Below are 26,989 nucleotides of genomic sequence, written 5' to 3' on the forward strand. Positions count from 1 at the left end.
ACCAAAATGTCCTTTCTTAGCAGGAAAATTATCCTACTTTGGCCCCATGGCCACACTGCCTCTGGCACCTGAGTGTGGTTGGTTTGGTTAGCAGGAAAGTGAGATATTCAGGATCTGGGGAAGGTCAGAGTCCCTCAATGCTAATGAGGCAGTCACACCATGTTGAAGGTGTGTCTGCTGAGGGCTTGTCTGCCCTTTAAACCGTGATCTATTCACAAGTATCCAGACTGTTTTTAACTTACTACATCCACAGCTTGACAAATCCAGAAAACTATCAGTGATTAGTGTTTAGTCAGGGGACATTTTCTGTGAATATTTCTAGTCTTCTATTTCTGGTAAAGTAATGAAATAAATCCAAGTCAAAGGTAAAATGCCTCAATAAGAAGCCAGATTATTGAAGAGAAAAGATGATTGCTACTTTTCAGGTAGAATGTCTTTCTCCTGCCCTGCCAATACAACATTGGAACCAGCCTCATCAGCACAGGAATGAACTGGCCTCAGTTTCTCCAGCCAGCCAGAGTTTGCAGGTCCAAATTCCACACACCTGCACTGGGAGAGAGGGCTCTGTGGGGCGTGGAGGAGGGACTAAGGAACACACTGTTTGCTTTGCTGCAAGCAAGATATCACTAGACCCTCCTTTCTCTTCTATACTGAGCAGAGCTATAGGACAGCTGCTGCAATAACTCATTTTCCCTTTTAATTCTGAGTATTTCCTGCCTCTCTTTGTGTGCCTGCACTATTAGGTTAAGCACAGAGCACAAGTTCATAAAGGTCTATCAAGCTCTTTATAAAAGAGAGGTAGTACTTTCTCTGATAAGCTTCAGCACTCTGCTTAGTCATCATACTTTATTATCTTCTATCACGACATCTAGCTCACTCACAGAAGTCACAGCTTAGGAAACTGTGGATAGTTCTCTCCATTCTCTCCATGGCTTTTCTTCTTACAGACATTGCTTTTTAAAAAATCTTTAAAACAAGAAGTACTATCTCTGTTCAGCTAAATCAGTAAAACTAGTTTTAAAAGAGATGTCTGTTCAAACCACATTTAATTTCCTCTCCTTGCACTGTACATGACATTTAATGAAATACAAAATTCTTTTACAGCTATCCAGCAGCTAACATCAACAACAGTTGGTAGTAAGAAGAATGGTGAATTTATTGACTACACCATGCAGGATGCATGTTCAGGTACTTCTGGTACAGAACCTGTATCCCTCATACTAAATCTTTATGCTGGGCTACAAACAGCAAATTAACCATTTATATTTGCCAGACTTCAGTATCACTATTTCCCGAGAGACTCTGATTACACCATAAATTCTGATGGCAATTATCAAAGTAACCCTTTGTCATACTGTGTTTTCTTTAACTGATGGCCTAAATTCCTGGCAGGAAAAGGCTCATCTGATAAAAGCTACAAAACATTATTAAGAAGGAGTTGTGTGTTATATTTAACCTATTTAAGGATCTACTGAGTATCTAACCTCAGAAAAGTTAGTGAAGAAAGTTTGCCCCTTTTTTACTTCACTGCTGCCATATTAAAACATAGTTTGCCTTGGAGCAGAGTAAATGTTGCCACCACTGTGCATGAGGAGGCACAGCTGAAGCATTCTGTCTGACAAATAATTTGAACCCAAAATGAAACATTTCTCACTCAGAGATTGCAGATGCTTTCTACATGAGCATTAGTATGAGGTGCCATGGTACCATAGGCAGCTTTGTGGGGCTGAGGCACAGGCTGGTTAAGGGCTGTGTCCAGAATTACCCAGCAAGTCCAACAGCAGAGTAGGAAACAGGGTGTACTGCCCCTAGTGAGCCCTCTATGCTGGGTCCAACAAGCTGAGGGATTTAAAACATACAGATTAATTCATTTTTATGGACAAAGAGCAGGCTTTTAAGGAAATTGCTTTATGCATCTGGCTTCAACCAGCAGTGTAAACCATGCCATGCTCTGAAAAGCAGATTATAAGAAGATCATTAATCAGATGTATATTAGAAAGGCAGGTAAAGCTGTGCAGAGTGACCAGGATGTCCTTCCATCACAGCTGCATGCCACTGGATCAGTCCATGTTTGTTTCCATAGTCCCTTCCTCCTTCTAGGTATGACAACTCTGTTGTTTCCTCATTCTCAATATCTGGATGTGATTAAAGTTTTAAAAAGTCAAATATTATGGCCTTTATTCTGGTATTTATAAAATTTCTCATTGTTCTCACTATTCTGAAAAATTAAAGGTAGAAAAAAAATTACAACCATAAACATATACATCTATCCATATGTGACAGGAGAAATGGGTTTCAAGTGTTTACCAAAGACTTAATGTGAAAGGAGCTGCCAGGTTCTGGAAGAATGGGTGTGGGGGTTTTTACCAACATCAAGCTGTGCAATCCCTGAAACTTCTGAACTTCAGGGAAAAATGCACTGACCTAAGAGACTTATGAGTATTAACATCTCAACCCAGGGTCATGAAGTGCACAACGAGGGAGGGACACACGTTCAAGGGGGAATATGTAGAAGATGGTTTGGGAAGGCTGTAGCTGGGGAAAGGAGGAGGGCAACATGCATCCTCCAAAAAGTCAAGAGAAACCCCACAGGGGTATGGCCCACTGGGCTCTCTCTATTCAAATAAAGGTGATTTTTGCAGGATTCCTCTGTCTCCTTTGCAGACACTGGCCTTTCACAGCGTGATTTTCCACACAATATGTAACTCCCTTAACTATACAAGCCCCCTCGTGGTTATATTGTGTGATACCCAATTGTATCAGGCTGCTGTTCATAATGGGCCCACACAGTTCAGGGCACGGAGGGAAAAACCTGAGGGTTGTTCTGACTTCTCGTGGAAGTCAGTGGAATTTGGGGCAACAAAATAAACAAATATTGGGCTGCCAGAGACAATGCAGGAGGTCATGCTTATCCTTTACAAATATTGGTCTGCCAGATAGGAGCCAGGGGATCGCACTTATCTTTTCCTTCATTCAGAACCCATCACACAAATGCACACTGTTCGCCAGGCAGACCTGGGCAAGGCCTCCTGGGAGGAGGAGAAATTCCTCCGGGCTGTCGAGCTATGGAATAACACAATATTCATGGCAAACAGCTTTTAAGAGCTGCCTGATTTCGCCAGTGCGAGGAGAGAGAGGAGACCCCCGTGGGGAGGGGAAGGCGTGAGGGGGAAGGCGGGCCGTCCCTCAGGCGACCCGTCCCCGCCTGGGCATGGGTAGGAGACGAACACGAAGAGCCGACGTGGCAGGCTGGGGTGACGCGGGAGCCTTGGGGCGCCCCGAGTTCGCCTTGGGGCTCGGTTTCGGGGCCGCTTTGCCGCCCGTGTCCCCCCTCAGCCGCTGCCGCCGCCATGGCAACGGGGGCGGGGCCGGCGGCGGGCGGGGCGGCGGCGCGCGCTGACGGCTTCCGGCGTGCGCGCGCGGCGGGCGGCGCGCTCGGGGGGCCCGGCGGAGGTCGGGGCGGTGCCGGTGGCGCGGTCGGTGTCGGTCCCGGTGCGGAGCCGTGTCGGTGTCGCAGCGATGGACACGCTGGGCAGGAAGGTGGTCGTGTGCGACAACGGCACCGGGGTGAGTCTCTGCGGGCGGCGCCGGGACCCGCCCTGCTGCCGGGGCGGAGGGGAAGGGGAAGCCGGGTGGCTGCCCCCGGACCCGGCCCGGCTTCCTGCCGGCACCGCCCGCGGGCCGCGCCCGCCCGGCCCTGCCGCCGCCGCCGGGCCCGGCCGCCATCCCGGCGCTCCGGCGGGCCCGCGGAATGAATGGGCGGGGGGGGCCGGCGGCCCTCGGGCGGGTGTGCCCGTGCTCCCGAACCGCGGGCACGGCCGGCGCTGTGCGGGGCTGCGGCTGCTCTGCCCGCCCCCGGCCCCGCCGCGTTCTCGTTGTGCCGTCAATACCCTGGTTTCTCTGCGTGACCTGAGCGGGTCTCCATGGAGCAACGCGCGTTTAGACAAAAATACCGATTTTTTAAAATTCTGAATGAGCGCATTCTGCACTGAGCAATTAGGATGTGTCCTGTGTCTGCAGGATTATTCGCTTAGAGAAATGTTTGGGGGCTCTGGTGGGGGTTTTTTGATTTTTTCTTTTTGGCAGCTGCTGTTCAAAATAGAGCATCGTCCTTTCCTTAATACCTCTCTAATCTGCCACGTACCTCCAAATTGGCATTTTTAAAATGAAAGGTTTTCTTCTTATCCTTTCCACCTTTTCTGGCCTCCGTCAGCGTGCAGGCAAACCCATCCTTTTGTCAGGCTGTGAGGCACCTTGGCAGGAAGTGAAAGAGATACCATTTTAAAGCAGGAAGAGATCAGATGCTATCGGGGGATATTTCCCCTTGGTAATTTTTTTTAGTGGTCTAGGGTTTCCCCTAGTAAAGCAATATTATGTGGAGAGTTACCTTAACTGGTGGTGCATTAAGAGCTCTTGAATCGCCAAAAAAACCAAGGGGTTTTCTTATATATAGATACTTTTGATAAATATTTTTTTAATAAGCCTAGGAAAGAATAGTTGGGACAAAGGATTATTTTATTAGAGATTCAGTGTCCTAAATTTGAGGGTTTTTCAATTAGTATCTGAAATTGTTAGAATAGTTCAGGAAGAAGAACATCATATTTGACAGTTCAGGGATTTGACAGTTTTGATGTCTGTTAACCCTCATATAGCAAAAATTATCTTTAATAGAGCTAGAGTTCAGAGCCTTTGGGCGCTTTTTGCTCTATCATTTAGAAAAAGGAAAGAAGAAGAGATAGCATAGCATTTTCTTGTTACACAGGGATATGGAAGCTGCTTTATTTTTTTGTTTTTAGTTTGAGGGTTTTTTTGTTGTGGGTTTTTTTTTGTTGTTGTTTTTTTTTATTCTTTAATATTCCTATTGGGAGGCCTAAATTAAAAAAAAAATCAGATCTTCATCCATTGGTGTGGTCCTTTATATGGCAATAATGACTGAGTTGTAAAATGTTCAGTGTATTGGTGGTGACAGCAGTGTTGTGCCTTGGCTGGTCTCAGGTGTGACACGGGGTAAAAGCAATTTTTCCCACCAGATTTCCCAAGCTGGGTGTGCCACACACATTTCTTTACAACCTGGGTGTCTGTGTGTGCTGTGAGTTCCAGAGACATCTTGGATCCTTAGGGTTTTCCCTCGGTGAGTTGGAGCAGCAGGATATAAATAACCCCAGGAGTGGAAGGTGCCTTCCTGGTGCCAGAGGAGGGGCCTGTGTCACTTCAGCTGGTGTGGCTTTGGGCTGTCTCAGCCTTTGGGCAGAGCACTGTGTGTCTGGGAGCCTCAGAGCTCCTTGGGTGGGAGAGCAGGGTGTCAGAAGTAATTGTGAAATCCATCAGCTCAAAGTGTTCACACTGATTTGGGGTAATTGGATGAGGATTGGGATAACGAAGCTGGACAAAAATTCCATTCAGTAAAACTTTTGAGTCTCAATTACATGTAGAGATATCAAGTAGTTCTGTATTGTCAAACCAGTGTTTTGGTAATAATATTTTGCCTATGTGACAAGAGATGTCTTATTTTAGAGTTATTTCTAATATCTCACACTTAAAAGCATGATTGCAATGAAATCTCTTTACAGGCATCAGAACACTTATAGATAAAAAATGGAGAATATTTTTGGAAAAATCAGGTGAATTTTTAAGATTAGGCTTGTCTTTGAAATTTACTGTTCTTGTTAGGCTGCAGCAGGACTTCTGATGATAGGCAGCAGCCTGTCTTTGAGGAAGAGGTGAGTGACTCGAAGGAAGTTCTTGCAACATGTGGTGTGGGAGGCAGGCAATGGCACCTCAAGGGTCTGGAGTGTTAGAGGTGGATTCTTATTGTTAGAGGCCAAACAGAAAGTTACTCATTGGCCTGTAAAATTGCTGTAACTGTATTTAGGGTTTTTGTTTGAGAGTTGTATCAGTGGAAAGGATCAAACACAGAGATGTGATAAGAATATTAGTATTCATTTTAAAACCAGTCACGTGACTTGTTTGCAAGCTTCCTCATTCTTTTAGTTTGAAAGAACACTTATACATGCAAGTTGTTAGTGTTTGATGACTCAGTAGGAAGTGAAAGACTCAGTATAAACCACAGTGAAATGGAGAAGAAACTATATATGGTAAAAATTGTTACATACATGGTCTTGCACACAGGCAGGCTAAATAGCTGTTCTTAGAACATTCTGAATGTATAGCAAATGTGTGCAAAAACAAATGATGAATTAGTTCTTGCAGAAATGGGTAAATTCATGGAGTGCTTGTGTTACTGTTGGAAACCTGAGCATTGTACTGAAATTGTTCAATAATTGGTTTGAGGGGTGTGCGTGGCAAGAGGTGGAAGAGAAACAAGTGTGCTGTACTTAAATTAGAGAGTTTCAAACTGAGAGTGGCAGAACAGTGAGTGTTTAATGTTGGACCCTAAAAAAGAGAAGCTGCTCCAGATTATTGCAGTTCATAACATTTACTTGAAGATTCTGAAGGATTTTCTGTAAGGGACCGGAGGGAGAGGTATCTCATGTTTGCTCTACCCCTTCAAAAAAAAAAAATCTAAGAGTCCAAAGTCTGTTATTGTACAGATCTGTGCGTATTCCTGTGGGTGGTTTTACTGAGCCTGTTTCTTCAGCCATGATAGGCAATGTTAGGTGATCACAAACCAACTGAACCAACTGAATATTCAGGATATTGTCAGGGAGAATACTGCAGTGGGGATGTCCCCATTGATGGGGAAGCTGACAGAGAAGGCTCACTTGTTCTTATCTTCCCCAAATTTTTATGTAGACTGGAAGGAGAAATTTCAAATTTGAAGGCAAGTTAAAATTCTGTCCTTTCCATCTGTGGCAGAGTCCATCAAACTTTGTCAAATGTAATTTTTAAGGCTCTCTGTTCTGGCCAGGAAGAGGTGGGAAACAGACTGTCAGTGTCTAAGCTTATTCTCGCTCACTGTAGTTTGCATCAATTAAATCTGGTTTTGATTGTGTTTTAGGCTGGTTGGAGAAATGACAGTCTGTTTTTAAAACCTAGAATTTGTTAATTTCCCAGGAAGATGCATCAAGATCTTAGTGCAAAAAGAGGCTGGAAGTTGCTATTCATATCAAATAGTAAGAATTTTTGTGGTTTTGTAGGTCAGCAGTTTGTAGGTCAGTGTAGTTGTATGTGATTCTGGGAGGTGTTTTAAAGGTTGCCCAGTAGAGGTGCAGATTTTTGTGCAGTAGTTGTTTTGCTTGCATACATCAGGGTTGCTATATAAGTACAGGGGTTTTAAAAATTTGAGTAGTGGAGCTTCTTGAGGGGGTGTTCCAGGAGTTTAAGTTTTAAAGATTTATTTAGATATTTCTTATCCTGTTACTTCTGATATACTGGTGTATTCAAGTATGCAATCCAGAAGTGCTTGTGGCTGCTCTTTGCTTTGTCATAGCAGCATTGCATTTTTGAATGCACAGATTAAATCTATGCAACTCCTAGGCAGGTTTGGCCTTAGTATAACCAAAAAAATTGATAAATACTTGCCTTTTAATAGTATTCTGGGTTTGAAGTAGAATGAGTGAAATAAGTTGTGTACACAGTGTCATTCTTCAGGTATTCCAAACAGCTCTGCCTTTGGAGGGCAAGCACTGAAGGAGTGAAAGAAACTAGGGTCAAAAAACCTAAATTTTTTCTCCCCTCTATTACCCTAGCTTTAATTAAAATATCTATTGGTTTTGTCTGTAACCAGCTCTCTAAATTTCTTTCCACAACAGGTGCCCTTTTTTACTGCAGTAAGGTGAATAATTACGAGCAGCAGCACAAGTGACTTTTCATGTTACCGTTAGTGTAATGACAGAATTCCTCTCAGCTGCAATTAGCTGTGCTCTTTGCTGGGATAATTGTTCCAGTGGCAGTCTTCAGACCTTGCTTCAGAAAACTCGGCGAATATTTGGAAAATTCTAGCAGATGGCTTTTAATACAACCTGTGGTGGATAATTACATTTTGGGACAGGGTCCCACGGAGTCTGTGAATTGCCTGTTCTTAAAGGTTCCCAGCAGCCAGCTGGTCCAAGCTCTGAGCAAGCTGCTCAGAATTCAGCAGTGACTGGTTTGAGCCCAGTGTTGGATCACACAGCTCCTGGAGGGTCCCTCCAACGCCAGGGATGCCGGGGTGCTGGGTTACTGCTGCTGCACCTCAGTGCTTGGGTCATTTTGCAGATAAAAATGTTTTTGTTCTGGCATGTTAATACAGCCTGGTGTGCAAACTGTGCATCAGAGTAAACCAGGAGTGCTCTCTGTATGAGCTGCAGGCAGAACAGTAGGGTATGATACATGGAAGTGCCCTATCAAAATAGGAGAGCTGAAGAGCACAACTTGCTGATCCCTATGAACGAAATGTCTTGCTGGCACATTTAAAGTTCACATTTTACAGCTGAACTTCCTCTAGTGACTATGTATTTTTTTATTGTTCAGTAAATTGTCATTGTTTTCTTAGTGTGTATACTGTCTTGGAACCCAGTGATATAAAGCTTCCTTTTGTATATATTTGGGTAATAAACACTCTTTTTATCCTGTTTGGTGTGAACTGCCATCATCTGAGGTTTTGGTTGTGCTGTTGGTTTTAGAAGTGCTTGCAGCAGACTTTATCCTTAAAGGAAAGCTTAAAATTATGAAAATTGAGAAATCTGTCTGAATTACTAGTTCACATTTGAGCACTTTTTACAAGAGTATAAAACTTGAATTTACAAGCTTTTGGGGCTTTTTCTGCTGTGTAATTCATTATGCTACCATGTGTTCTAATTGGAGAGGTGATTTAATTAGGTTTCATTGGGTACTCATTATAAGGTGATCCATTACAAAATTACAGATTTCAGGTTGCTAGAGGACTTTTTTAATAGAGTGGCAGGAAATCCAAATTCAGACACTGGACTCTTTTACACCTTGCAATGTATTCATTTTAAACTGTTTCTCAAAAATCTGGTAGTCTTGATTCAGAAAACATTCTGGAAAATACTTTTACTCTGTTTTAAAAATATATGCATTGTCTAAAATGTGTAAAATTGATTTGAAAGTATAAATTCATTTGGTTCCAGCGGGGTACATGCTCTTAAATTTGGACTTCTAATTTTTTACCCCAAACCAGGTTTCTATTTGTAAACAAAAATAATGCATATTCTAATAAAATTATTTCTTCCTTTTCAGTTTGTGAAATGTGGCTATGCAGGCTCGAATTTTCCTGAGCACATTTTTCCAGCTTTGGTTGGCAGACCCATTATAAGATCAACTGCTAAAGTAGGAAACATTGAAATCAAGGTAAATTTTTTTATTGTTATTTCTTTCTGACAGATAAAAATATGTAGGGCAGCTTTTGACTTGTGTACTGTTTGGAAATGTTTTTTCCTTAACTCCCTTTTATGCTGTTTCAGTATCTCTTGACTCATTTCTGTATTGGATTTTAGCCTGTCACAAACTACAAAGTTAAGAAGAGGGTGCTCTAAAGCATTGGAGGCCTTCAGATAGTGCACCTGAGGAGGCAGCAGGTAGGGCTTGAGTGGTTCTGGGCAAAAAGGGGCTTCAAATGCCAGTAATGAAAATGGTGTCAAGATCAGAAGGCAGAAATCAGACAGAAGTGACTGACTGTCACCAAGCTATCGTGTGGGATTTTAAGACAGTGCTGAAGAACTGCTGGAGCTTCCTGGTTTTTCTGTATGGTTTGCTTTCTACTCAGAGTTGATCATCTGTGATCTTGTATGAGATGTTTAACCTTGGCTGTGTTTGCGTTTCATTGTTTCTATGGTTTTTGTTTTCTTTTTGCTGTTGATGGATGTAGGTGCTCCACACCAGTTAGAGATGGAGAGGCTCTGTTCAGGCTGCTTTGTCTTGGGGCATTATTCCAAGGCATGAGGAGAGAACCACTGTTGGAGAATTCATTTTCTAATGTCCAGGGAGCTATAATTTTTCACTTATTTTGTAATTAGAGAGTAACACTTCAAATGTTATTAGTTGCTTCTGCTATATAGGCTTTGGTAAATGTCTTGGCCCTGCTGTGGTCACATCCTCCCTTCTTGCTTCTAGCCACACAATTCTCACCTTGTGCTGGTCATGCTGCTTGTGCAGGCGTGTTGTGAGTTGATCCAGCTGAAAAAGAGGGATTTTTTGGTCAGGTAAAGTAATGACAGCCTTACTAGACCATGGTGCAAGCTCCAGTTAGGAGAGAAGAGTTAGGGAGAAGCAGGAGGCAATGCAGAACTGTAGAAGTGCCCACTTAGGCCAGTGAAGGTTAGGTAGCGCCACACATAACAGGATTTCAATTTTCCCTTCCGTATTCGTCTGAGCAGCAGTTTAGGAAGAGGAAAAAAAATCAGTCCGGTCTTGTTCCTTATTTTCAGAACCCTGTTGTTGACAAGGGGAACTTGAGTTGTTGGGTTTCTGCTTCTGCCTGTGAAATGGTTGTAGTATCAGCAGAAGGCCATACAAGGAAGTCAAAAGGCTGAAAGATGCTAGAGCTTCCCAAAATGTGATTGTGGGTTTGTCTCGTTACTATCTCAATAGTGTTTTACCTTGTATCAGCTAGGACAGTTTGTTTTACTGTTTTAGAGGATAGACATCTTTCCCTTTCACAATAAAGAGGATTTTTTGTAAGGAGACAGAAAACAATCCTTTCTCTAGTAAGATTTGGGGAGAGGTATTTCTTTGGGTATCTTCGTGAACTTAATGTGAGGAGTCTCCTTAAAGGAGGTCCTGTTAAAGTTTTATAAAATTATGCAGTGATTTGAGTCTAAACTCCCCCCAGAATTTTCTTGCATGAAATCTCACTGTTGAAGTCATGTTCTCTTTCTAGCTGATTCAATACAGCCTGCCCCATCAGTTTTGGTATCCTCTGATTATCTGATCATTTAATATTGTTACAGATAACAGTGGTGCATTGAAAAGATAGGATGTAGAAGTTGGTAATTGCTATGAGATCAGCAAAAGAACCTTAAACAATCATTTTGCATGCATTGCTGGTCTTCTGCTTGAGCACAGATCATGTGGGTGTATTTCAAAGAGTATAAACGGTGTCTAGATTGTTTCTGGTAGTTTTATATGATTTGCCTAACAGCTTGTAACCCTTTCTTAAGGAGGCAGTGTATCAAGAGGAGAAATCTCTGCCACAGGCACTTTGGGTATCCCAGTAGGATAATACAGTAGAAAGACTTGATAAGTGTGAGTGCTGCTTTTCCTCATGAGAATCTTGCAGATTTCATAAAAAAATGTATTTTAGCAGATGAGTTTTATGCCAAAATTTAATTCCATGCATACACTGTGAGTTCTTCTGGGATAAGTTTAAAACTGAGTAAGGGAAGCTGGCAAGGAGATTTTCAGTTTAACTTTTCAAAACTATTGAGGAAAACTACACTCCTGTGGAATTCAGAAATGCAGTGAAAGGAGCCTGGAAGCTGATCAAAACAGTGGTTATCATCCATCAAGTTACCAATTTCAAGTTGCTTTGACCACATTTTCCTTATGGATTCTCATTTCAGCTAGCAGCAGGGATATAGCTTTTTTTCCTACTCAGGAATTCATTCATTACTGGGATTATTTTGCTTAAAATTGCAGCTAAATCCAGAAGCATAGATATTGCTCTGGGCTTTTCCTGACTTACTAGTCTGCAGCAGGTTTGGGGGGTATTAATAAGTCAGTACTAAGGAGTAGTTTTCAGTTCTTGAATATATTAAGTGGATTTCTAAAATAAAATTTAAATTTAGCAATTGTCAGAGCTAGTCAATTGTCCTGTGCAGAGTCTTGTCTAGTTCAGATATACACCTAGCCCAGGGTAACACTCCACTGTTACAGAATATTTATACAGAGATTCCTATTTATGAGAGATAGGCACATACACTGTTCTTGCTTGCAGTCTAGGAAGCCTAAACATGACTTGCCACTGACATGTAGCAATAGCTTCCTTTAAAGAGACAGTTTAATCTGATGTCTTGTTAGTTTGGCCCTAACTAAACTAACTCAGATAATTTCCTGCTGTACATGCATCTCTTTTCAGCCTAATTCTACTGTGTACTTAAAATAATTTGAGAATTTCATTTAGGCCTTTTCTGACTTTCTTGCTTCTACCTTTTCTTCACCTTTCTTGACCTGTTGAAGTAGAATAACAAAATGATGGTAAGTGAGGTGCCCCTGTGCTTTTTGTTTACCATTTTTGCTTGATGAGACCTAGTAGCTGTTATGTTATTTTTTAAATGCTATTCATTGTTTTGTCTTGTCTTACATTTTACATTTGAATACATACTTATTTTGGACATTGTTCATTGCTTTGGTTTACTGGCAACTAATTAATGAGAATATTTTATGTATTGCTTTTAAATGCTATATAACGTGAAGTTTTGCAAGATGCAAGAATAACATTGGAAGATCAACGTGAACTCAGCATCTTTAACAGTAGAAATTGCTCTATTTAACCTAACAAACCAAGAGTTTGAAGAAATGTTCAGATTTCAGTTAGACAGATATTACTGAGTACTGAAGTGGTGGAAATAGTGGATGCCACGATACTGATTCCTGTCTGCAAATTTGGTTGTGTTGTCCTTCTTGCTCTTCAACTGCCAAGTGTACGTGTTTGTTAGTGTGCTAGTGCTGATGTTCTCAAGAGAGAACAATTGTTCTGCCCTTTAGCTTTGTTTTGAAAGGATGTGAAAGTTTTGTGCAACTTTCGCTTTGCACCTTTGAATAGCGGCTTTTCCTGGGCTGTGTCCTCTTGGGCAGCTTGGAGCCTCAAAGAGCAGTGCACAAAAAAGGCTTCTGATTTCTGATTCTTCTAACTGGTGGAGTTTGTGTTGTCTTAAATTCTCATGAGTAATGTGGCTACATGGTGGAGTTCTCATAGTATGATTTCACCAGAGTGCTTTGGATTGAGAGTGTTGGAGTCTTGACACAAATAAAACACCTTGTCAGGGAGAGGGGATGAAAGAGGAATGGTTTCACTTAAACTATTTTCAATTCGCTTCCTTTTTATATAGTCAACAGCAACTGCTTAGGTTACTTCTAAAATGGGCATTATAAACCACATGCCAGATTTTTTCTTGTGCATCTTTTTTTTCCCCTGGCACTGAATAGTATAACCCTCACTTCCACTGTGCCACAGCAACTGCAAACTGTCGTGGCATATGGTTGGATGAAGCGGCTGGCTTTTTTTTTTTTTTTCCCAATTAATATTATTGACACAGAACTACAGAACTCATGGTACCTAGAAATATGATTTTACAGCCTAAGTACAAGTGAGTCAGTTCAGGCTTCTTTAGAAAAGTATGGGATATAATGAGGAGCAAAGATAAGATGTAACTGTGCATACTTCCTGTGGGAAATACGTGGGAAAGGAGATGTGATGCTACTAATTTGAATGTGCAGCGTTTGCCTAACTAACGTTAATAAACAGATTGCTTAATCAGTGTGAAATGACTATACAAATTGCATTAGTTGGTTGTGTTTGTGCAAGAATGCATTTCTGGGGTTTCTGGCTTGGGACTTCTGGCAAGGAACAGATGAGGTTATATTTTATATTCAGATGTGTCTCTTCACACCCTATTGACACAGGCAATATGTAAACCATTGTTTCTTTTAATGTCTGGTGTGGAATTTATAATCTCTTATTTGCTTTTGCTCCTGTTCGGTATGCTTATTCACCACTCATTATTCCTTTTTTGGTATTGTGCACAGAAATTTGCAACATGCATGGAAAAATATTCTGCCAATCCCACCTACTACCCTTATGTGCTGTTTTGCATCTCGGCTCTTAGAAATTACTATTTGGTAAAATAATTTTGAAGGTGTCAGTGGAGAAACACCTATACTTAAGTCTTTGTAGTCTCTAGCTCTAACAAGGTTTATTGGTTAATTGAAAAAAATCAAATTAGTAATGTTTATTTTGGAAAAGCTGTGGGATGGGTAAGAGCCAAATTTAAATATTACATGAAATATATTCTACTTCTCTCCTAAGTGCCTGCAAGTGATTAAAAAATGTGGGCATTGTTTAAGAGCACATTGGACACAGGCTGAAGCAGTTCACTGTCATTCATGAGGAGTTTGGTGTTTTGTAAACACTGACATGTTTTTGTGTTAAAATTTTACAGGATCTGATGGTTGGTGATGAAGCCAGTGAACTACGATCGATGCTGGAAGTGAATTATCCGATGGAGAATGGCATCGTTCGAAACTGGGATGATATGAAGCACCTTTGGGATTACACTTTTGGTCCAGAAAAACTTAATATTGACACAAAAAATTGTAAAATACTACTCACAGAGCCGCCCATGAATCCGACTAAAAATAGGGAGAAGATTGTGGAGGTATGTGTGTCTAGTAGGAGCTGATACACAGCTGATATACATTGGAGCACTGCTAAGAGATTCCTTGTTCCAGCCACACGCAGTGACTGTCTGAAGCAAAGCAGTTCTGTTCTCTAACCAAAACCCGTTCTCAGCCATAGGCATGAATGCTACTGTGCTTAAATTCAAACCAGCTGATCTCATTCACAAGCTGTAAGCAGGCTTCTTGTCTCAAGCATTAATAGCAGCATTAAACACAGAATTGGAAATACATGTCTGTCTTCACATACCCAGGATACGTTGATTACTAGCTGTTGGATGAATGTTAATTACTTTAAATGACTTGGACTTGTATAAGCCAGTAATGCAGAGGAGATTGGAGCTAGATGATGCTTACCAGATGGAGCAGTGTTGTTGGAGGTGGTTGAGACGAAGGTGTGATGACAGCCAATGCACTAATCTTTAATTAGTGCAAGGGATTATCAATGAAAGCCTTCTAAGAAGGAAAGCCTGGTTCTTGCATCCTCAAGCTCAGAGTGCTGCCCTGGGTGATCTAAGCTCTAGCTGAGCTTTGTATTCAATGTAGGTTGTCAGATATATATTGTTTAGGTGCCCTACCTGTGATAAAGACTCAGGCTTGAAGAGCAATAATGTTTGATGAGAACAGAATGTTTAGTTTTCTGTTTTGTTGATTTTTTTTCTCGTAAGCATCATAGGTATTTTCAGTTCATATAAGTTTGAATATCAAAACTTCTGTATATATATTTCCCAAAATCATTCCTTAGTCTGTTAAGAATTTACATTTATTAGCACCTTTCTTTGAAATCCTTTTGATGTCACAGCTACAGTAGTGCTTTCCACAACTTGGCAGTGAATACGTGTGCACTAATCCTTTCTTTCAGTGACCAGGGAGCAAATGAAGTCTAGCAAAGTTGGGAAAACTTAAGTGAAAAATAAATCAGACTGTGCAATCTAAATTCAGCATTTTTTTTAGCAATTGTGGACATTAAGGTCCTGTGACCTAAGTATCAGGTAATGCAACACTAGTAATATCATGCACTGTATATCAGCCAGCTGTGGTGTATAGGCAGAGCAGGTTATTCTGGGTGGCCTCCATGGAGCTGGAATGGCTCTATTTCCTGCCCAGGATTCTTTGCTTTTTAGTTGTCAACAGTAGTGTTCTTGTTTCTGTTTTCCTGGTAAATACAAAAGGATAGATTTTAGTTATTCTTGTGCCAAATAATTTTATACCAAAAATCCAAGAGTCTAGTACGGCCTCTGAATTGTGATGGAATATTTGCATTGCTCCATTTGCCTGTTTAACACTACCCCAGAGACCATAGATACTTAACCTTGCAAGTTGCAAGAATAACATTGAAAGATCATGTTGCAGAAGATTAGTGAGAACTAGAATCCATTTTTGTAAATTTAAATTTGAGTTACACAGAAGCTCATTGTTTCTACTAATGTTTGTAATGGAGCACAAGGTTATGAGAACTTAGAATATTTAGTTTAACTGCAATGTATGCTCCTTCCATTTTTGATATAGCCTCCTCCTTTCCAGGGAGGTGAGCCCGGTATGAGGCAGAGGACTGAATGAAGATACTTCCTAAAGCCTGCAGTAAATGTAATAATGTCTCTGCATTTTGGGATACAGTGCAGTAGTGTTTTAGAAGAAAAGCTTAATCATCTGGACCATACAAAGATGATAGATAATTATATATGCTGTCCTTCATTCTGTTTCCAGTAATTCTCTCTCCTCATTCCATCACTTTGTCAGGCCCACCTGCAATAGTAAGGCAGCAAGTGTTCACATGTCAGCTATACAGCTGTATGTTTAAAAAGTCTTTTCCTTTCATAGCACTTAAAAGACCAGGATTGCTCCTCAGCTTAATGGGGTGTTTACTGTTTGTCTTCATCTGCTGCATTCTCATTGTGTAACACCCTCAGAAGCAGCCAGACTGTAGTGGCAAATCAAGAAGCTGCAGAGATGCTTCACTGCAGAGTCACTTCCATTTAAATCAACCTAGGATTTCTTATATTTTTCCCAGTTTTTAATTCTTTCTGTACCCAGTTAGAACATAGAATCAAAAATCTGCTGTTATGTGAAGAAGAATCTTTTCAGGGAAACATATTGCTCAGTATTTATATCTCAAGATTTGTTAACATAAAAGCCCTGTGTCAAGGCACGTTCCATGTCAAATAAAGTAATGCAGAGGAGAATCCATTTCTTTTTTTCTTGAAAGAATGACAACACTCCCAAAGGTTATGAAAGGTTTTGTAGAAGCCTTTAGGGTTTGGTACATGTGAAGGCAGTAACTAGTGCCATTTGAATATTGATTTTGCTGTATGAAGGTGATAGTTTAGATTTTTCTTACATTATTTTTTGATTTAATAAGCACTCAGGTTGTTTGAAAGTATTCATTGGAATAGTGTTGGGTTTAGACAATGACTACTCAAAGGGGTTCTATTTTGAGTTGCTGCCCTTTCAGCTGTTCCCTTTCTGTTCTTTTTCACACTGTTCTAATGAAGGAGGTTCTTTAAATAGTTCAGAATTCTAAAATTGTCAGGCATCAGCTTTTTTCTTCAAAAATATTTAGATATCTTTTACTTGAACTGTGGGAGCACTTAGGATTGAATCTGTTTCTAACCCTAGAAGTTGCAGAAGGGTTCTGAAGGCTGCAGGGTAGCAAAAGCAAAGCTGTATTTGTTGGAATAATCAGAGTTCATCCATTTTTCCTGGTAAAGCTTATTGAGGGGAAAACTGCTGTACAGCATGATTTGTTTACTTGGCCTTTTCTTGTGTTTAGGAAGAAGACAAGATCCTATAAACTCTACATCCTTTAATCTTGTTCTGCTTCTTAACTGAAACTAGTTAGTGATTAGGGAAACCTAGTTCACAAGACAAGGAGTTACTTTTCCTGTTTCAGTATGAAATCTGCAAACCTGCAGTCTTCTCTCTGTAGTGGATTTTACACTAAATTTAAAAGTTTGTAATTGGTTGCCCTTTAAAGAAGGGAAGAAAGTGATCCAGATCCAGAGAGCAACCTGTGATACTGGGCTCATTCTAGATTAAGATATGAAGGAGTCTGGTCTTTATTTGACATAGTGTGCAGTTGTATAAAGTCTATGGCTTAATATGAGGAATGAAAAATGCCTGAACTTTGTTTTAAAGCATACATCTTAAACATTTTATTCCCCAGTCACACTTCAGTAATGAGCTGCTTGGCTGGTCTACAAGTACTGCCTCCCACTCATTAAGCACTTTGGAAAAGTAAAAATTTGTGTAAAGCTGCAAAAATTGATGTGTGGGTTTCTTGTGTTTGCTTTTGTTGCTTAATGGATGTGGAATATCTCACCTGGCTTGTCTGGTGTGAACAGGTAAGATACAGAACTGAATGTACTTCTTACTGTCCCAAAGCACATAGGTTTCTAATGTTCCTGTGGAATCTTGTGTGATGAAAATTCTTGGGAAGTGTTTTTGATTAGTAAAAATGCAAAATTCTAGAAATACAGTTTTCAAACACCAGTGAAATTTCTTTGAGGTATTTGGCCTGTTTTGGAAGCTGACTTTTGCCTTCATCTTACAGGTTATGTTTGAGACGTACCAGTTTTCTGGGGTGTATGTAGCCATCCAGGCTGTTCTTACTCTGTATGCTCAAGGTAGGCAAAATCAACCTAAAATTTCTTTAGTTTCCAGTGTTGCTGAGGCAAAGTACAAACATGGCATCACTGTGTCTTGGGCTTAATTCCATGCTGTTCTCTAAGGAAGCTTGGCTCTGACTGACAGCTTGCTTTTTGTTGTGAGGAACTACTGTTAGATACCACTGTTGGTGTTATTTTCATGGATAAATGCAAAAAACCGTGTTCCTCAAAACTCTTACTCTTTCAGGGTGTAATTATTTTGCCTTTGCCATCAAGTCTTAATGGCTTACTTTGAGTTTTCTGAAAAAGGAAGAACTTTTTACCATGAGTAAGAGAGTAATTTCAAAGAGGTGATCATATGACTTCTACACTATTTTCGGGGGGGAGGGGAAGTTGAGTCTTTTGCTGTAGATAAACTAAATTGAAATGATGCTTAGCCTGAGCAGAAAATTATGGATTGACTGAATTAAATGGAAATTCTACCATCAAGTTCAGTCCATCTAGGATTCTATGAAGTTACTCAAGCACATCAGTTCTAATACCATGACTCCTTGGATCTGTTTGTTGGTGACTTGGTGTGTTGAGCTGTCACATAGCAGGACACAAATATCCATGTCCATTAACGTGTCACTGTGCAGGACCAAAAGCAGTGGGGTACTGCAAGGGTGGCTCTGCCATGCAAGTCAATATAATTACTTGAACCAAAACCACTTTTGCAAACCTGAATAGTAATTTTATTTGCTGCAGTCTGTGTTATTACCTTTTTTCCTCCTTGGTTTTCTTTGGTTTGATTCCTTACAACTATTTAAATATCTGACATCTACAGTCTTAAATTCTGCTGTAATTGTACATGTACCTCACTGTGTAGTGCTCAATTGCTTCGTGAATAACAGAATGTGAGACAACTTTGAGCAGTCTGCAGAGTTTCTACATACTATCATCTAAAACAAAGCTGAAGACCTTCTAAGACAAAAATCAAGGGGCATATAAATCAAACATTTGCTTTTGGAAATTTTTTTTAAAAGCTCTTTAAAACATCTTACTTATTTATATTCCTTCAAAAATTAAAGTAGTGGCTAAAGTTTTATAGAGATGTGCCTCATTTTAGTGCACACTTCTGAGGTCTGTCCTTAAAATATGGTTTCTTGCTTTGGTAGCTTATGAGAAACTATAAAACTGTTTTCTGATCAACTTCCATTATTGATTTTTGCCCTCTTAAGTATAGAAACTCCTGTTTCTACATGTTCATGATATCTGCTTTGTATAGCTTAGAATTTAATAGCTTGTAGTGAACTTTTTTTCATGAGAGTTGATTTTTTTAGTCTAAGAAAGTGGATCTCTTTCAGCCTAATGCCACTTGTGTGAAGAAATATTAGGCATGTGCTGTATAGCCCAAATATTTTCTACCTTATGAAAGTATATGGTTTTTTGTATACCAGTAAAAATCAACAAGTCCTAAGAGTTTAACAAGGTAAACTTGTGGCTTGAATATCTCTAAATTTCTTAATATTTCAGAAATGAATATAAGACTACACAACTGAATCTGTGGAGGAATTTGTGCCCCAATCAGCATTTAATGAACATAGATACTCCCTTTAATTAGAATGCAATTTAAAGATGCTAAAATGCCTCATAAAATTGTGAGCGATACAATTCTAAACATCTAGGTAAAAGTAATAATTTTAAAAAAATGTATGAAAGCATTTGTTACTATGAAAACCTGAAGTTTAATATCTACTGATGACTGAGGGAGGAAAGGTTGTATTAGTTTACAGTGAAAAACATATCTTAAACTTGCTGCTGTTCTGCTCTATTTATGAAAGTGCAGTAAAATTGTGCTTGCCCCCATTCTTTCAGGTTTGTTGACTGGTGTTGTTGTGGACTCTGGAGATGGTGTGACTCACATTTGCCCAGTTTATGAAGGTTTCTCCCTCCCTCACCTCACGAGACGGTTAGATATTGCTGGGAGGGATATCACCAGGTACCTCATTAAGGTAAGCTGGGAGGGAAGAGGGTTTAAGGTTGAGGTGATGCTCTCTGTGGTTCAGGTCAAAATCCCTTGACAGCAAGAAACCACTGTGTATTTTCCCTTGATTATTCATGTTAATTACATTAAGAACTCCTGTTTTCTCTGTGTTACTTCAGTCCTGTATTCTTACTGTGTTTCCTCATCTAAATCACAGTGATGATGTTGATGTTATTCAGAGACATCACATTTTCTTAGTGGCAATCTTGTAGGAAGGGAATTTGTTCCATATTTGGGAAGGAAAAGCTCAAAAGTTGGCTTTCTCACCTAAAGTGGAAGCTAAATTGTATTTTCTCAGCTCTACTCATCTGTTTTCAGAAAGACATCCTTGCAGTGTGGATAATAGTGTAGTGATTCTTCCCTGATAATTCAATAAGAGAACATGTTTGATAGACAATTCATTTGTTTGGGAGTTTTAAATATAAGCAACATCTTAGATTGACAAATCTTATGGTTAACCTGGAATACAGGAATGTTCTGAAGTGAAGTTCTAAAGACAAGAATTATTTTGGGTTTTCTTCATTTGTCTTTGTTCTGGTTATGCTGATAATTGTAATGAAGAAAATTTCCCATTTGGAGTAATGCTGCTGCTTTTCGGGGGATAATGGATACACTGGGACGGATTTCTCTTAATACCCAAATTTGCCACTAAAAAAGGGAGATGAACAGAGATATGTGTCTAAATGTGTTACCCCTCTTCTGAGAGATCTAGAGTTCCTCTCATTTCCTGCTAACCTGCTGTGCTCCCTCCAGCTTCTCTTGCTGCGAGGTTACGCTTTCAACCATTCTGCTGACTTTGAGACGGTTCGCATGATCAAGGAGAAGTTGTGTTACGTGGGATACAACATTGAGCAGGAGCAGAAGCTGGCACTAGAGACCACAGTTCTAGTTGAATCCTACACGGTGAGTATCTCAAGACAGCTCTCCTTGTCCTAAACTTCCTAGGTTTAAATTTGGGTAGCATTTAGCTTTCATTCCTTCACAATTTTTCTTGGCAGTAGCGCTCACCTCTCGGCTTGTAGAATCAAATTAATTTGTTCTGGGAAAGTCTTCTACCGGCTTTTTTCTTTTCAAATTGTCTGTAAATCTTTGTACTCACTTTTGTCATTGTAGATCTTTGAAGTTTTAATATTATAGTACAGGAATTTGTAGAGAAAGTGGACTTATTCTAGCATATGAAATTGTTTCAGCTTCATCCATGCAGCGCTGAGACATGAGACTGATATCTGGTGTCAGGAAAGGTGAACTTGCTCTTAGTTGAAACTTTGTGATCACAGTTGGGAAAATGTGCAGAAAATTATTATTCTTGCTTGTAAGATAATTTTTAAAATTGGTACTAGGAGTTGGTATTGCAAGGAAATATTTGGTATCTCAGTATTGATGTATCTGGTCCCTGATGTCTCCAACTGAATTGCAGAGTGATTAAAGAATTTGTGTATTCTTTCAGTACTACTGAATGACTTCTTGCAGTGCTGACAATTATCAACAATTTCCTGTGTTAAAACATTTGGGAGCAATGTAGGTCATTTCCTCTTGGCTTTTTTTAGCATTCAAGTGGCTAAAAGTAGTCTTTTCAATGGTGTTGTTTCTTCCCTAGCTCCCAGATGGCAGGATTATCAAAGTTGGTGGAGAACGGTTTGAGGCACCGGAGGCTCTCTTCCAGCCTCACTTAATCAATGTCGAAGGGGTTGGTGTGGCTGAGTTGCTGTTCAACACCATCCAGGCTGCTGACATTGATACCAGGTATGAGCAGAACATTTAGAATCCTTTGTCTGGGTGCAGGGGTGGCACAGGAGCTGTCTTCAGAGTAACATCTTTTGCTTTAGACACTAATGTGTGTTCCTGGGAGAAGGGTGTATGCTGGGAATGGGGCTCAGGCTAAGCTTCTGGAGCTTAACCAGTTGCTGGAAACTATTTCAGTAAGAATGAGCAAAGATAAAATCTTGAAAGCACTTTTTTTTTTATTTCCATGAGCAAGTCTGCTGAAATTGTGCAGTCTGTCTTTGCATAGTGTCTGTTTTTTAGATTTGTGTTTACTCCCCTGTGTGTACAGGTACCTTTACAGGTACAGAGCAAAGTGTTCAGCACTACAAAAAATGTATTTTTTGGGTCAGGTCTGAATTCTACAAGCACATTGTGCTGTCTGGAGGGTCCACCATGTACCCTGGGCTGCCTTCACGACTGGAGCGGGAACTGAAGCAGCTCTACCTGGAGCGAGTTCTGAAAGGGGACGTGGAGAAGCTCTCGGTGGGTATGGGGCGGCTGCTGCGGCCGGGGGCGCAGAGGCTTCCCCGAGTCCCCGCTAGGGGGAACCGGGGGGCCAGAAATGACGGAGGCTGCGGGCGGCCCTCCCTGCAGCTTGCGAAATCGCTGCCCCTCCTTCCTCACACTCCTGCCTTTGCTTGGTGCATACTTGCAGTAAAGTTACCTTCTAGACCCGGCTAGTAGCCGGTAATTCCCGAAGTCTTGGGTAAAATAGGCTGAGAAATACCAGGACACATATTGTAATGTTGGTTAAACAAAGCTAAGGAGTTTCTGTGCCTTCAAGTTGTCATTGAGTAAAAAAAATTTTTTTTTTTTTTAAGTCTGTGAAAATTTTGGTTCATATTACAAGTGAAATACTCAAAAGAGTGAGAGAGGCTAGGGCTCTAACACACTTTCAGGTGGAGTAAGTTTCCCTTTTCCTTTTGTTACTGTGATAAGCAGGCAACAGCCACACTTGTTACAGAGGTAACAGTGTGTTGTACTGAAAATTCCTTTGAGTGGAGTTTCTAATGGTGAACTGAATTGAACTTCACTGGTTCTTAATACAGTGTTCTCTGAAGGTCTTCTGTGGAATGACTCAATTGAACAGAATGTTTTACATCTGAGGCAGTGTTTCAGTCATAGCTTTGTACTCTCTTTGTAGCTCCTGAGGTTAGAGCTTTAGCACTGAAGAAGTTAAGGGAATATTAATTAGTTAAGCTGGTTTAGATTGTGTAAATTGGTATAATTCTAAAATATGTGCGATTTGATGATCTTGTTACTTCTGATAATTTCAGCCATCAAAGATTAGGAATTATTTTACTTTTAATAGTGTTCCTGAAATGCAGAAATTGGGTCTCTAATTTTCTGTCAGTATTCTGAATCCTGGGCTTTTTGTTGATATACTGAAAGTACAATTTTTGGGCAAGTGTGAATAGCTGTGTGTAATTTGCAATGCAGAGTCATTAGTATACTTCAGCTGTGCAAACCAGAAGCTCGCAGAGTGCCCCGTGCTAGCATTTCAGTTTTTTAGTTGCATTTTTCTCACTAGACAATTTTCACTTCATTGTTGTGGTGGAAAGCCCAATTTTATTTTGCAAGGCTTTGTTTCAAGAATCCTAGTAATGATTTCTTTTCTTCTCAGAAATTTAAGATCCGAATTGAAGATCCCCCTCGTCGGAAGCACATGGTGTTTCTGGGGGGTGCTGTTCTAGCAGACATCATGAAAGACAAAGACAACTTCTGGATGACCCGACAAGAGTACCAAGAGAAGGGAGTGCGTGTGCTGGAGAAGCTTGGTGTGACTGTTCGATAAATCCCAAAGCTTGTTCCCATCACATGTCTAAAGCTTTTTTCTTTCATTGCCAATCTCTGAACTCACTCAGCTACATGCTATGGAAGGGCCTGTGGCCTTTTGACCCAAACGTCAGGTTTTGTTCTGGTTTCTTGGGGTAGCTTTTGTTAAATGTTTCTTAATGTGGCTAAATTTGACTATTAGATTTGACCACTTCCCTGCAAACAAAACAGAGCAAGAGCAGCCTGTCTACTTCATTGTTCCCTCCCAGTAGGCAATTGGGTAATTCTGGTAGGCTTTTTCTTCTGGGTTTATTGCTCTAGTCCTGCTAGCTTTTGTCTCTAGTTCACAAAGGGTTGTGTGCCTTTTTTAGCATAAGAAAACCTTTAAACAGGAGTTTTTGCTATTGGATCATTGTGGTGGTTATCTTTGCATCTTTATGCCTCTCTCTACATTAAGTTTGGGGGTTTTTTCTTTCCTGCAACTAGGAATTTTGATTAAACATTGTTAAAAACTAGTTGAAGTAGCTGGAATGACTTTAACACACTGTTTTGATGTAATGTGGTTTCATATGCACTGCTGCCTAAACAGACTTCTGAGATGGTTCATCCTTCAAGGTGGTGGTGGGGCCTTCAGACTGTATTTCTCTACGTGGGAATGAATGTACAGTTGCCACAAATGGAGCAACACCTGATGTTCTGGCAAGTGTACATTTGTGGCCTTAGGTGTCTTTTTTCTGGAGAGAGGAGACAGGTTTGAGCTGTGTTTCTTTTTGTTAAGGGACAGATGGGGGGGTCAGCCTGACCAAAAATGCCTCTTTTTATAACTAAATTTTGGTATCATGTTGTCTCAGCATAGGAAGCAAGAATGTTAAATTAGCTATTCTGTAATTGTTGAAGAAACTTAGATATGCTGAGACAGGAGACTCTGAACTTATTGAACAGATTTAATACTTTCAGAAATGCTTGTGAAAACTGTAACTATAAATATTTAAAGCCCCAGAACTAAGTTTTAAAAAGTCTGATGTTTTAAGTGCTTGTATGTACATCAGAAGCACTTCCATTAAACTTTACAAGTATATTAACCTAGTGCCAAGTAGTTACTGCAAATGAATATTTCAATGACCAATGTTTATTGCAGCAAGCAGATATTTATAAACAACCAGTGGCAGTAGGTTATAAAGAATGACTTATATTTGTTCCAGTTAAGAATAATATTGGAATAGAAGATGTTGGTTGGTAAATAGCCACAATTCATTTTATCCAGTCTTGATTTTTGATACTTAACATGGGATGGGGAAGGAAGTGAAAACCAGTGATGAAAATGCTGTTTCCAGAAAGTACATTAAAGCTGAGTTGTTCTAAAAAATAGAAGTTGTCACTAATAATTATCAGCCACCTTCTTTGAGTATAGTTGCCTGTGTTTTTTTCCTATAGCAGACTGGTAACTATTGTTGCAATAAAATCTGCCTTACATTAAGCATAGCAAAAACTGCTTGCATACAAATGCTAGCTAGACTTAGTTCTACTTTGCTTTCCATAGAAATATTATATTACTTCTTACTGGTTTTTGAAGCCTACCATAACATTTAAGGATAAGGAAGTCAAGATCTGCTCTTGACTTCCAAACCTTGGAATGTATGAGAGATGCTTTCATATACTTGCCATTTGTCTACATCTTTACATTAATAATTGACCCCAGAAACGGTCAATTATTGGAAATATTAAATGGAAATATTAAACTCCCTTGGACTCCTAAAATGTGCTTCCTTTCTAAATTGAGCAGACAGCTTCCTTTGGCCGAGTGAGCCAAAGGGGCAGAACCCATGTCTGCATTTCTTTAATAACAAGACAGTCACTATAGCATTGCTAGTGATGACCATTTAATTATAGGTGGGTGGGGTTTTTCGCAGCTATATTTGCTCTTAACTTGAACAATGCGAATTTCCAGGCATGCCGGTCGTGCCTCAGTGCATGCACTTAAGCAGTTACTAGATTTTTGGGGACATGAATGTAAGGGGTACTCTGAATTCCTGTAGTCTTCTAAACATTTAATACACAAGACTTAAAAATGCTGTGGGCTTGCTTTAGAGCTATGATTTCTCATGTGACTGTCTCTGGGCTTTTCAGACAGTGTTGGGAATCATGGAAATAAACCAAAGAATGACTTAAAAACTTTTTTTAAATGACAATCTGTCATGTGGTTTTTCAAATCTAGATCTTGACCCTGCAACCCCTTTTCTAAACCATCTTCTCCCCTGACCACTGGCTTCAGTGAGGTATGTGCATGTTTGAGTAAAGGTTTTGGAATTTGGCCCCTTCACTAGAGAACTTCACAGCACCATGAGTAATAAATGTCAGTTGATTGTGCAGAATCTTGGGTTTCCATGGAAACCATGTATATATTAAAAAAAGAAACTAGCATTTTAAATTAACTGTGATCATGGATTCAGAGGAACACATTTGTAATCCAAATACTGAATGGGGTGTTCCAGTTGTGTTCAGTGTGGTTCTCCATGTATGTGTTTGCACACACAGAAGTGTTGTGTGTGTGTTCTCTCAGCTGACAGCTTCAATACTGCTATGAAAGCAATCTGGTTTTAAAGTTTTTTTGAAGACCAAATAACTTGAATTGTATTTGCAAAATGCTTTAGCTCCTTTAAAATTAGAATAGAAGATGCCGCATCAGTTGTAAGTTTTTTGAGAACATCCTATTTTTAATGTTAAGCTGCTTCAAACCCTCCCCCAGTGTTCTAGGATGTTAACCAATGTAACACAGATGGCTTTTTATACAGTTCTGAATAATGTTAACACACAACACTGGTTGAGACCATGAATGGAAATAAACATCTATTTAAATTGACAGGTCTTTTCAATACAAAAATAAAATCAGATTTTTTTCAAAGTAGATTATGTTTGCTTTGTTTCCTTTGGGAAATCACAGTTCTGTCAGTTTTTCTCTAACTTAACTTCCATCACAAAACCATCATGAGCTGCTTTTGCTGAGGAAATCTGACATGACAAAATAACACATTGTCTACTGATTGCTGTCATACTCCATCCTTTAGCCAATACTCCACTCCCTCCATCCTTTTCTTTAAAAAGAGGAAGAATCCTTATCCTTGGACAGGAATCCTTTTCTAGTTCAACCTCCATACTGCAAAGTGGGAAGGGCCCTCAACTTGTATTGACCTCAGCATCCTTGGCTAAGCTCAGAAGCCATATAATCATGCCCTGTTTAGGAAAGTCTCCTTGGCATTATGACTTCATGTGCTATTTCACCTGCATCCTTGATTTTACCTGATAGAAAAAGTGCACGTGGTGTTGACCTTTTGTGTTTAGAAGGACTTGGGTGGATTAGTGACTGGTCCACCACTCATGGTGCATTTATTTGGCTTTTGAAATGGACTCAACCAGCTTTTCCCCCCAGCTCATTGCACGTGCTGGGCTGGAGGAATGTTCCCCAGGCATCTTGTTCCTGGTAGAATAACAGCTTTGCTTTTCTCAGATGGAGCCATTATGTGCA

At 40.1% G+C, this 26,989-nt stretch overlaps 1 protein-coding gene across 2 annotated transcripts; it reads left to right on the forward strand.

The window, feature by feature from the left end:
- The first annotated feature begins 3,408 nt into the window (after positions 1 to 3,408).
- On the forward strand, positions 3,409 to 26,371 carry ACTR2 (actin related protein 2). Of its 2 annotated transcripts, XM_058802776.1 has the most exons (10): positions 3,409 to 3,567; positions 9,142 to 9,252; positions 12,082 to 12,096; positions 14,061 to 14,276; positions 17,846 to 17,918; positions 19,758 to 19,894; positions 20,680 to 20,829; positions 21,524 to 21,669; positions 22,041 to 22,173; positions 23,315 to 26,371. In XM_058802776.1, exons 1-10 carry the CDS (start codon positions 3,520 to 3,522, stop codon positions 23,483 to 23,485), a joined length of 1,200 nt encoding a protein of 399 aa, XP_058658759.1. In that variant the 5' UTR covers positions 3,409 to 3,519; the 3' UTR covers positions 23,486 to 26,371. The 2 variants fall into 2 exon arrangements, with proteins under 2 accessions (XP_058658759.1, XP_058658760.1); XM_058802777.1 differs by lacking the exon at positions 12,082 to 12,096.
- Positions 26,372 to 26,989: the final 618 nt, after the last annotated feature.

The sequence above is a fragment of the Ammospiza caudacuta genome, chromosome 3, assembly GCF_027887145.1.
Source record: "Ammospiza caudacuta isolate bAmmCau1 chromosome 3, bAmmCau1.pri, whole genome shotgun sequence".
NCBI lineage: Eukaryota > Metazoa > Chordata > Aves > Passeriformes > Passerellidae > Ammospiza > Ammospiza caudacuta.

Excerpts from the sequence above, each read along its gene's own strand:
- ACTR2 (XM_058802776.1), top strand. The coding sequence starts at position 3,520 with ATGGACACGCTGGGCAGGAAGGTGGTCGTGTGCGACAACGGCACCGGG. Across the intron at positions 17,919-19,757 it reads TCTTACTCTGTATGCTCAAG|GTTTGTTGACTGGTGTTGTT; the intron begins GTAGGCAAAATC and ends CCATTCTTTCAG. Across the intron at positions 20,830-21,523 it reads TTCTAGTTGAATCCTACACG|CTCCCAGATGGCAGGATTAT; the intron begins GTGAGTATCTCA and ends TTTCTTCCCTAG.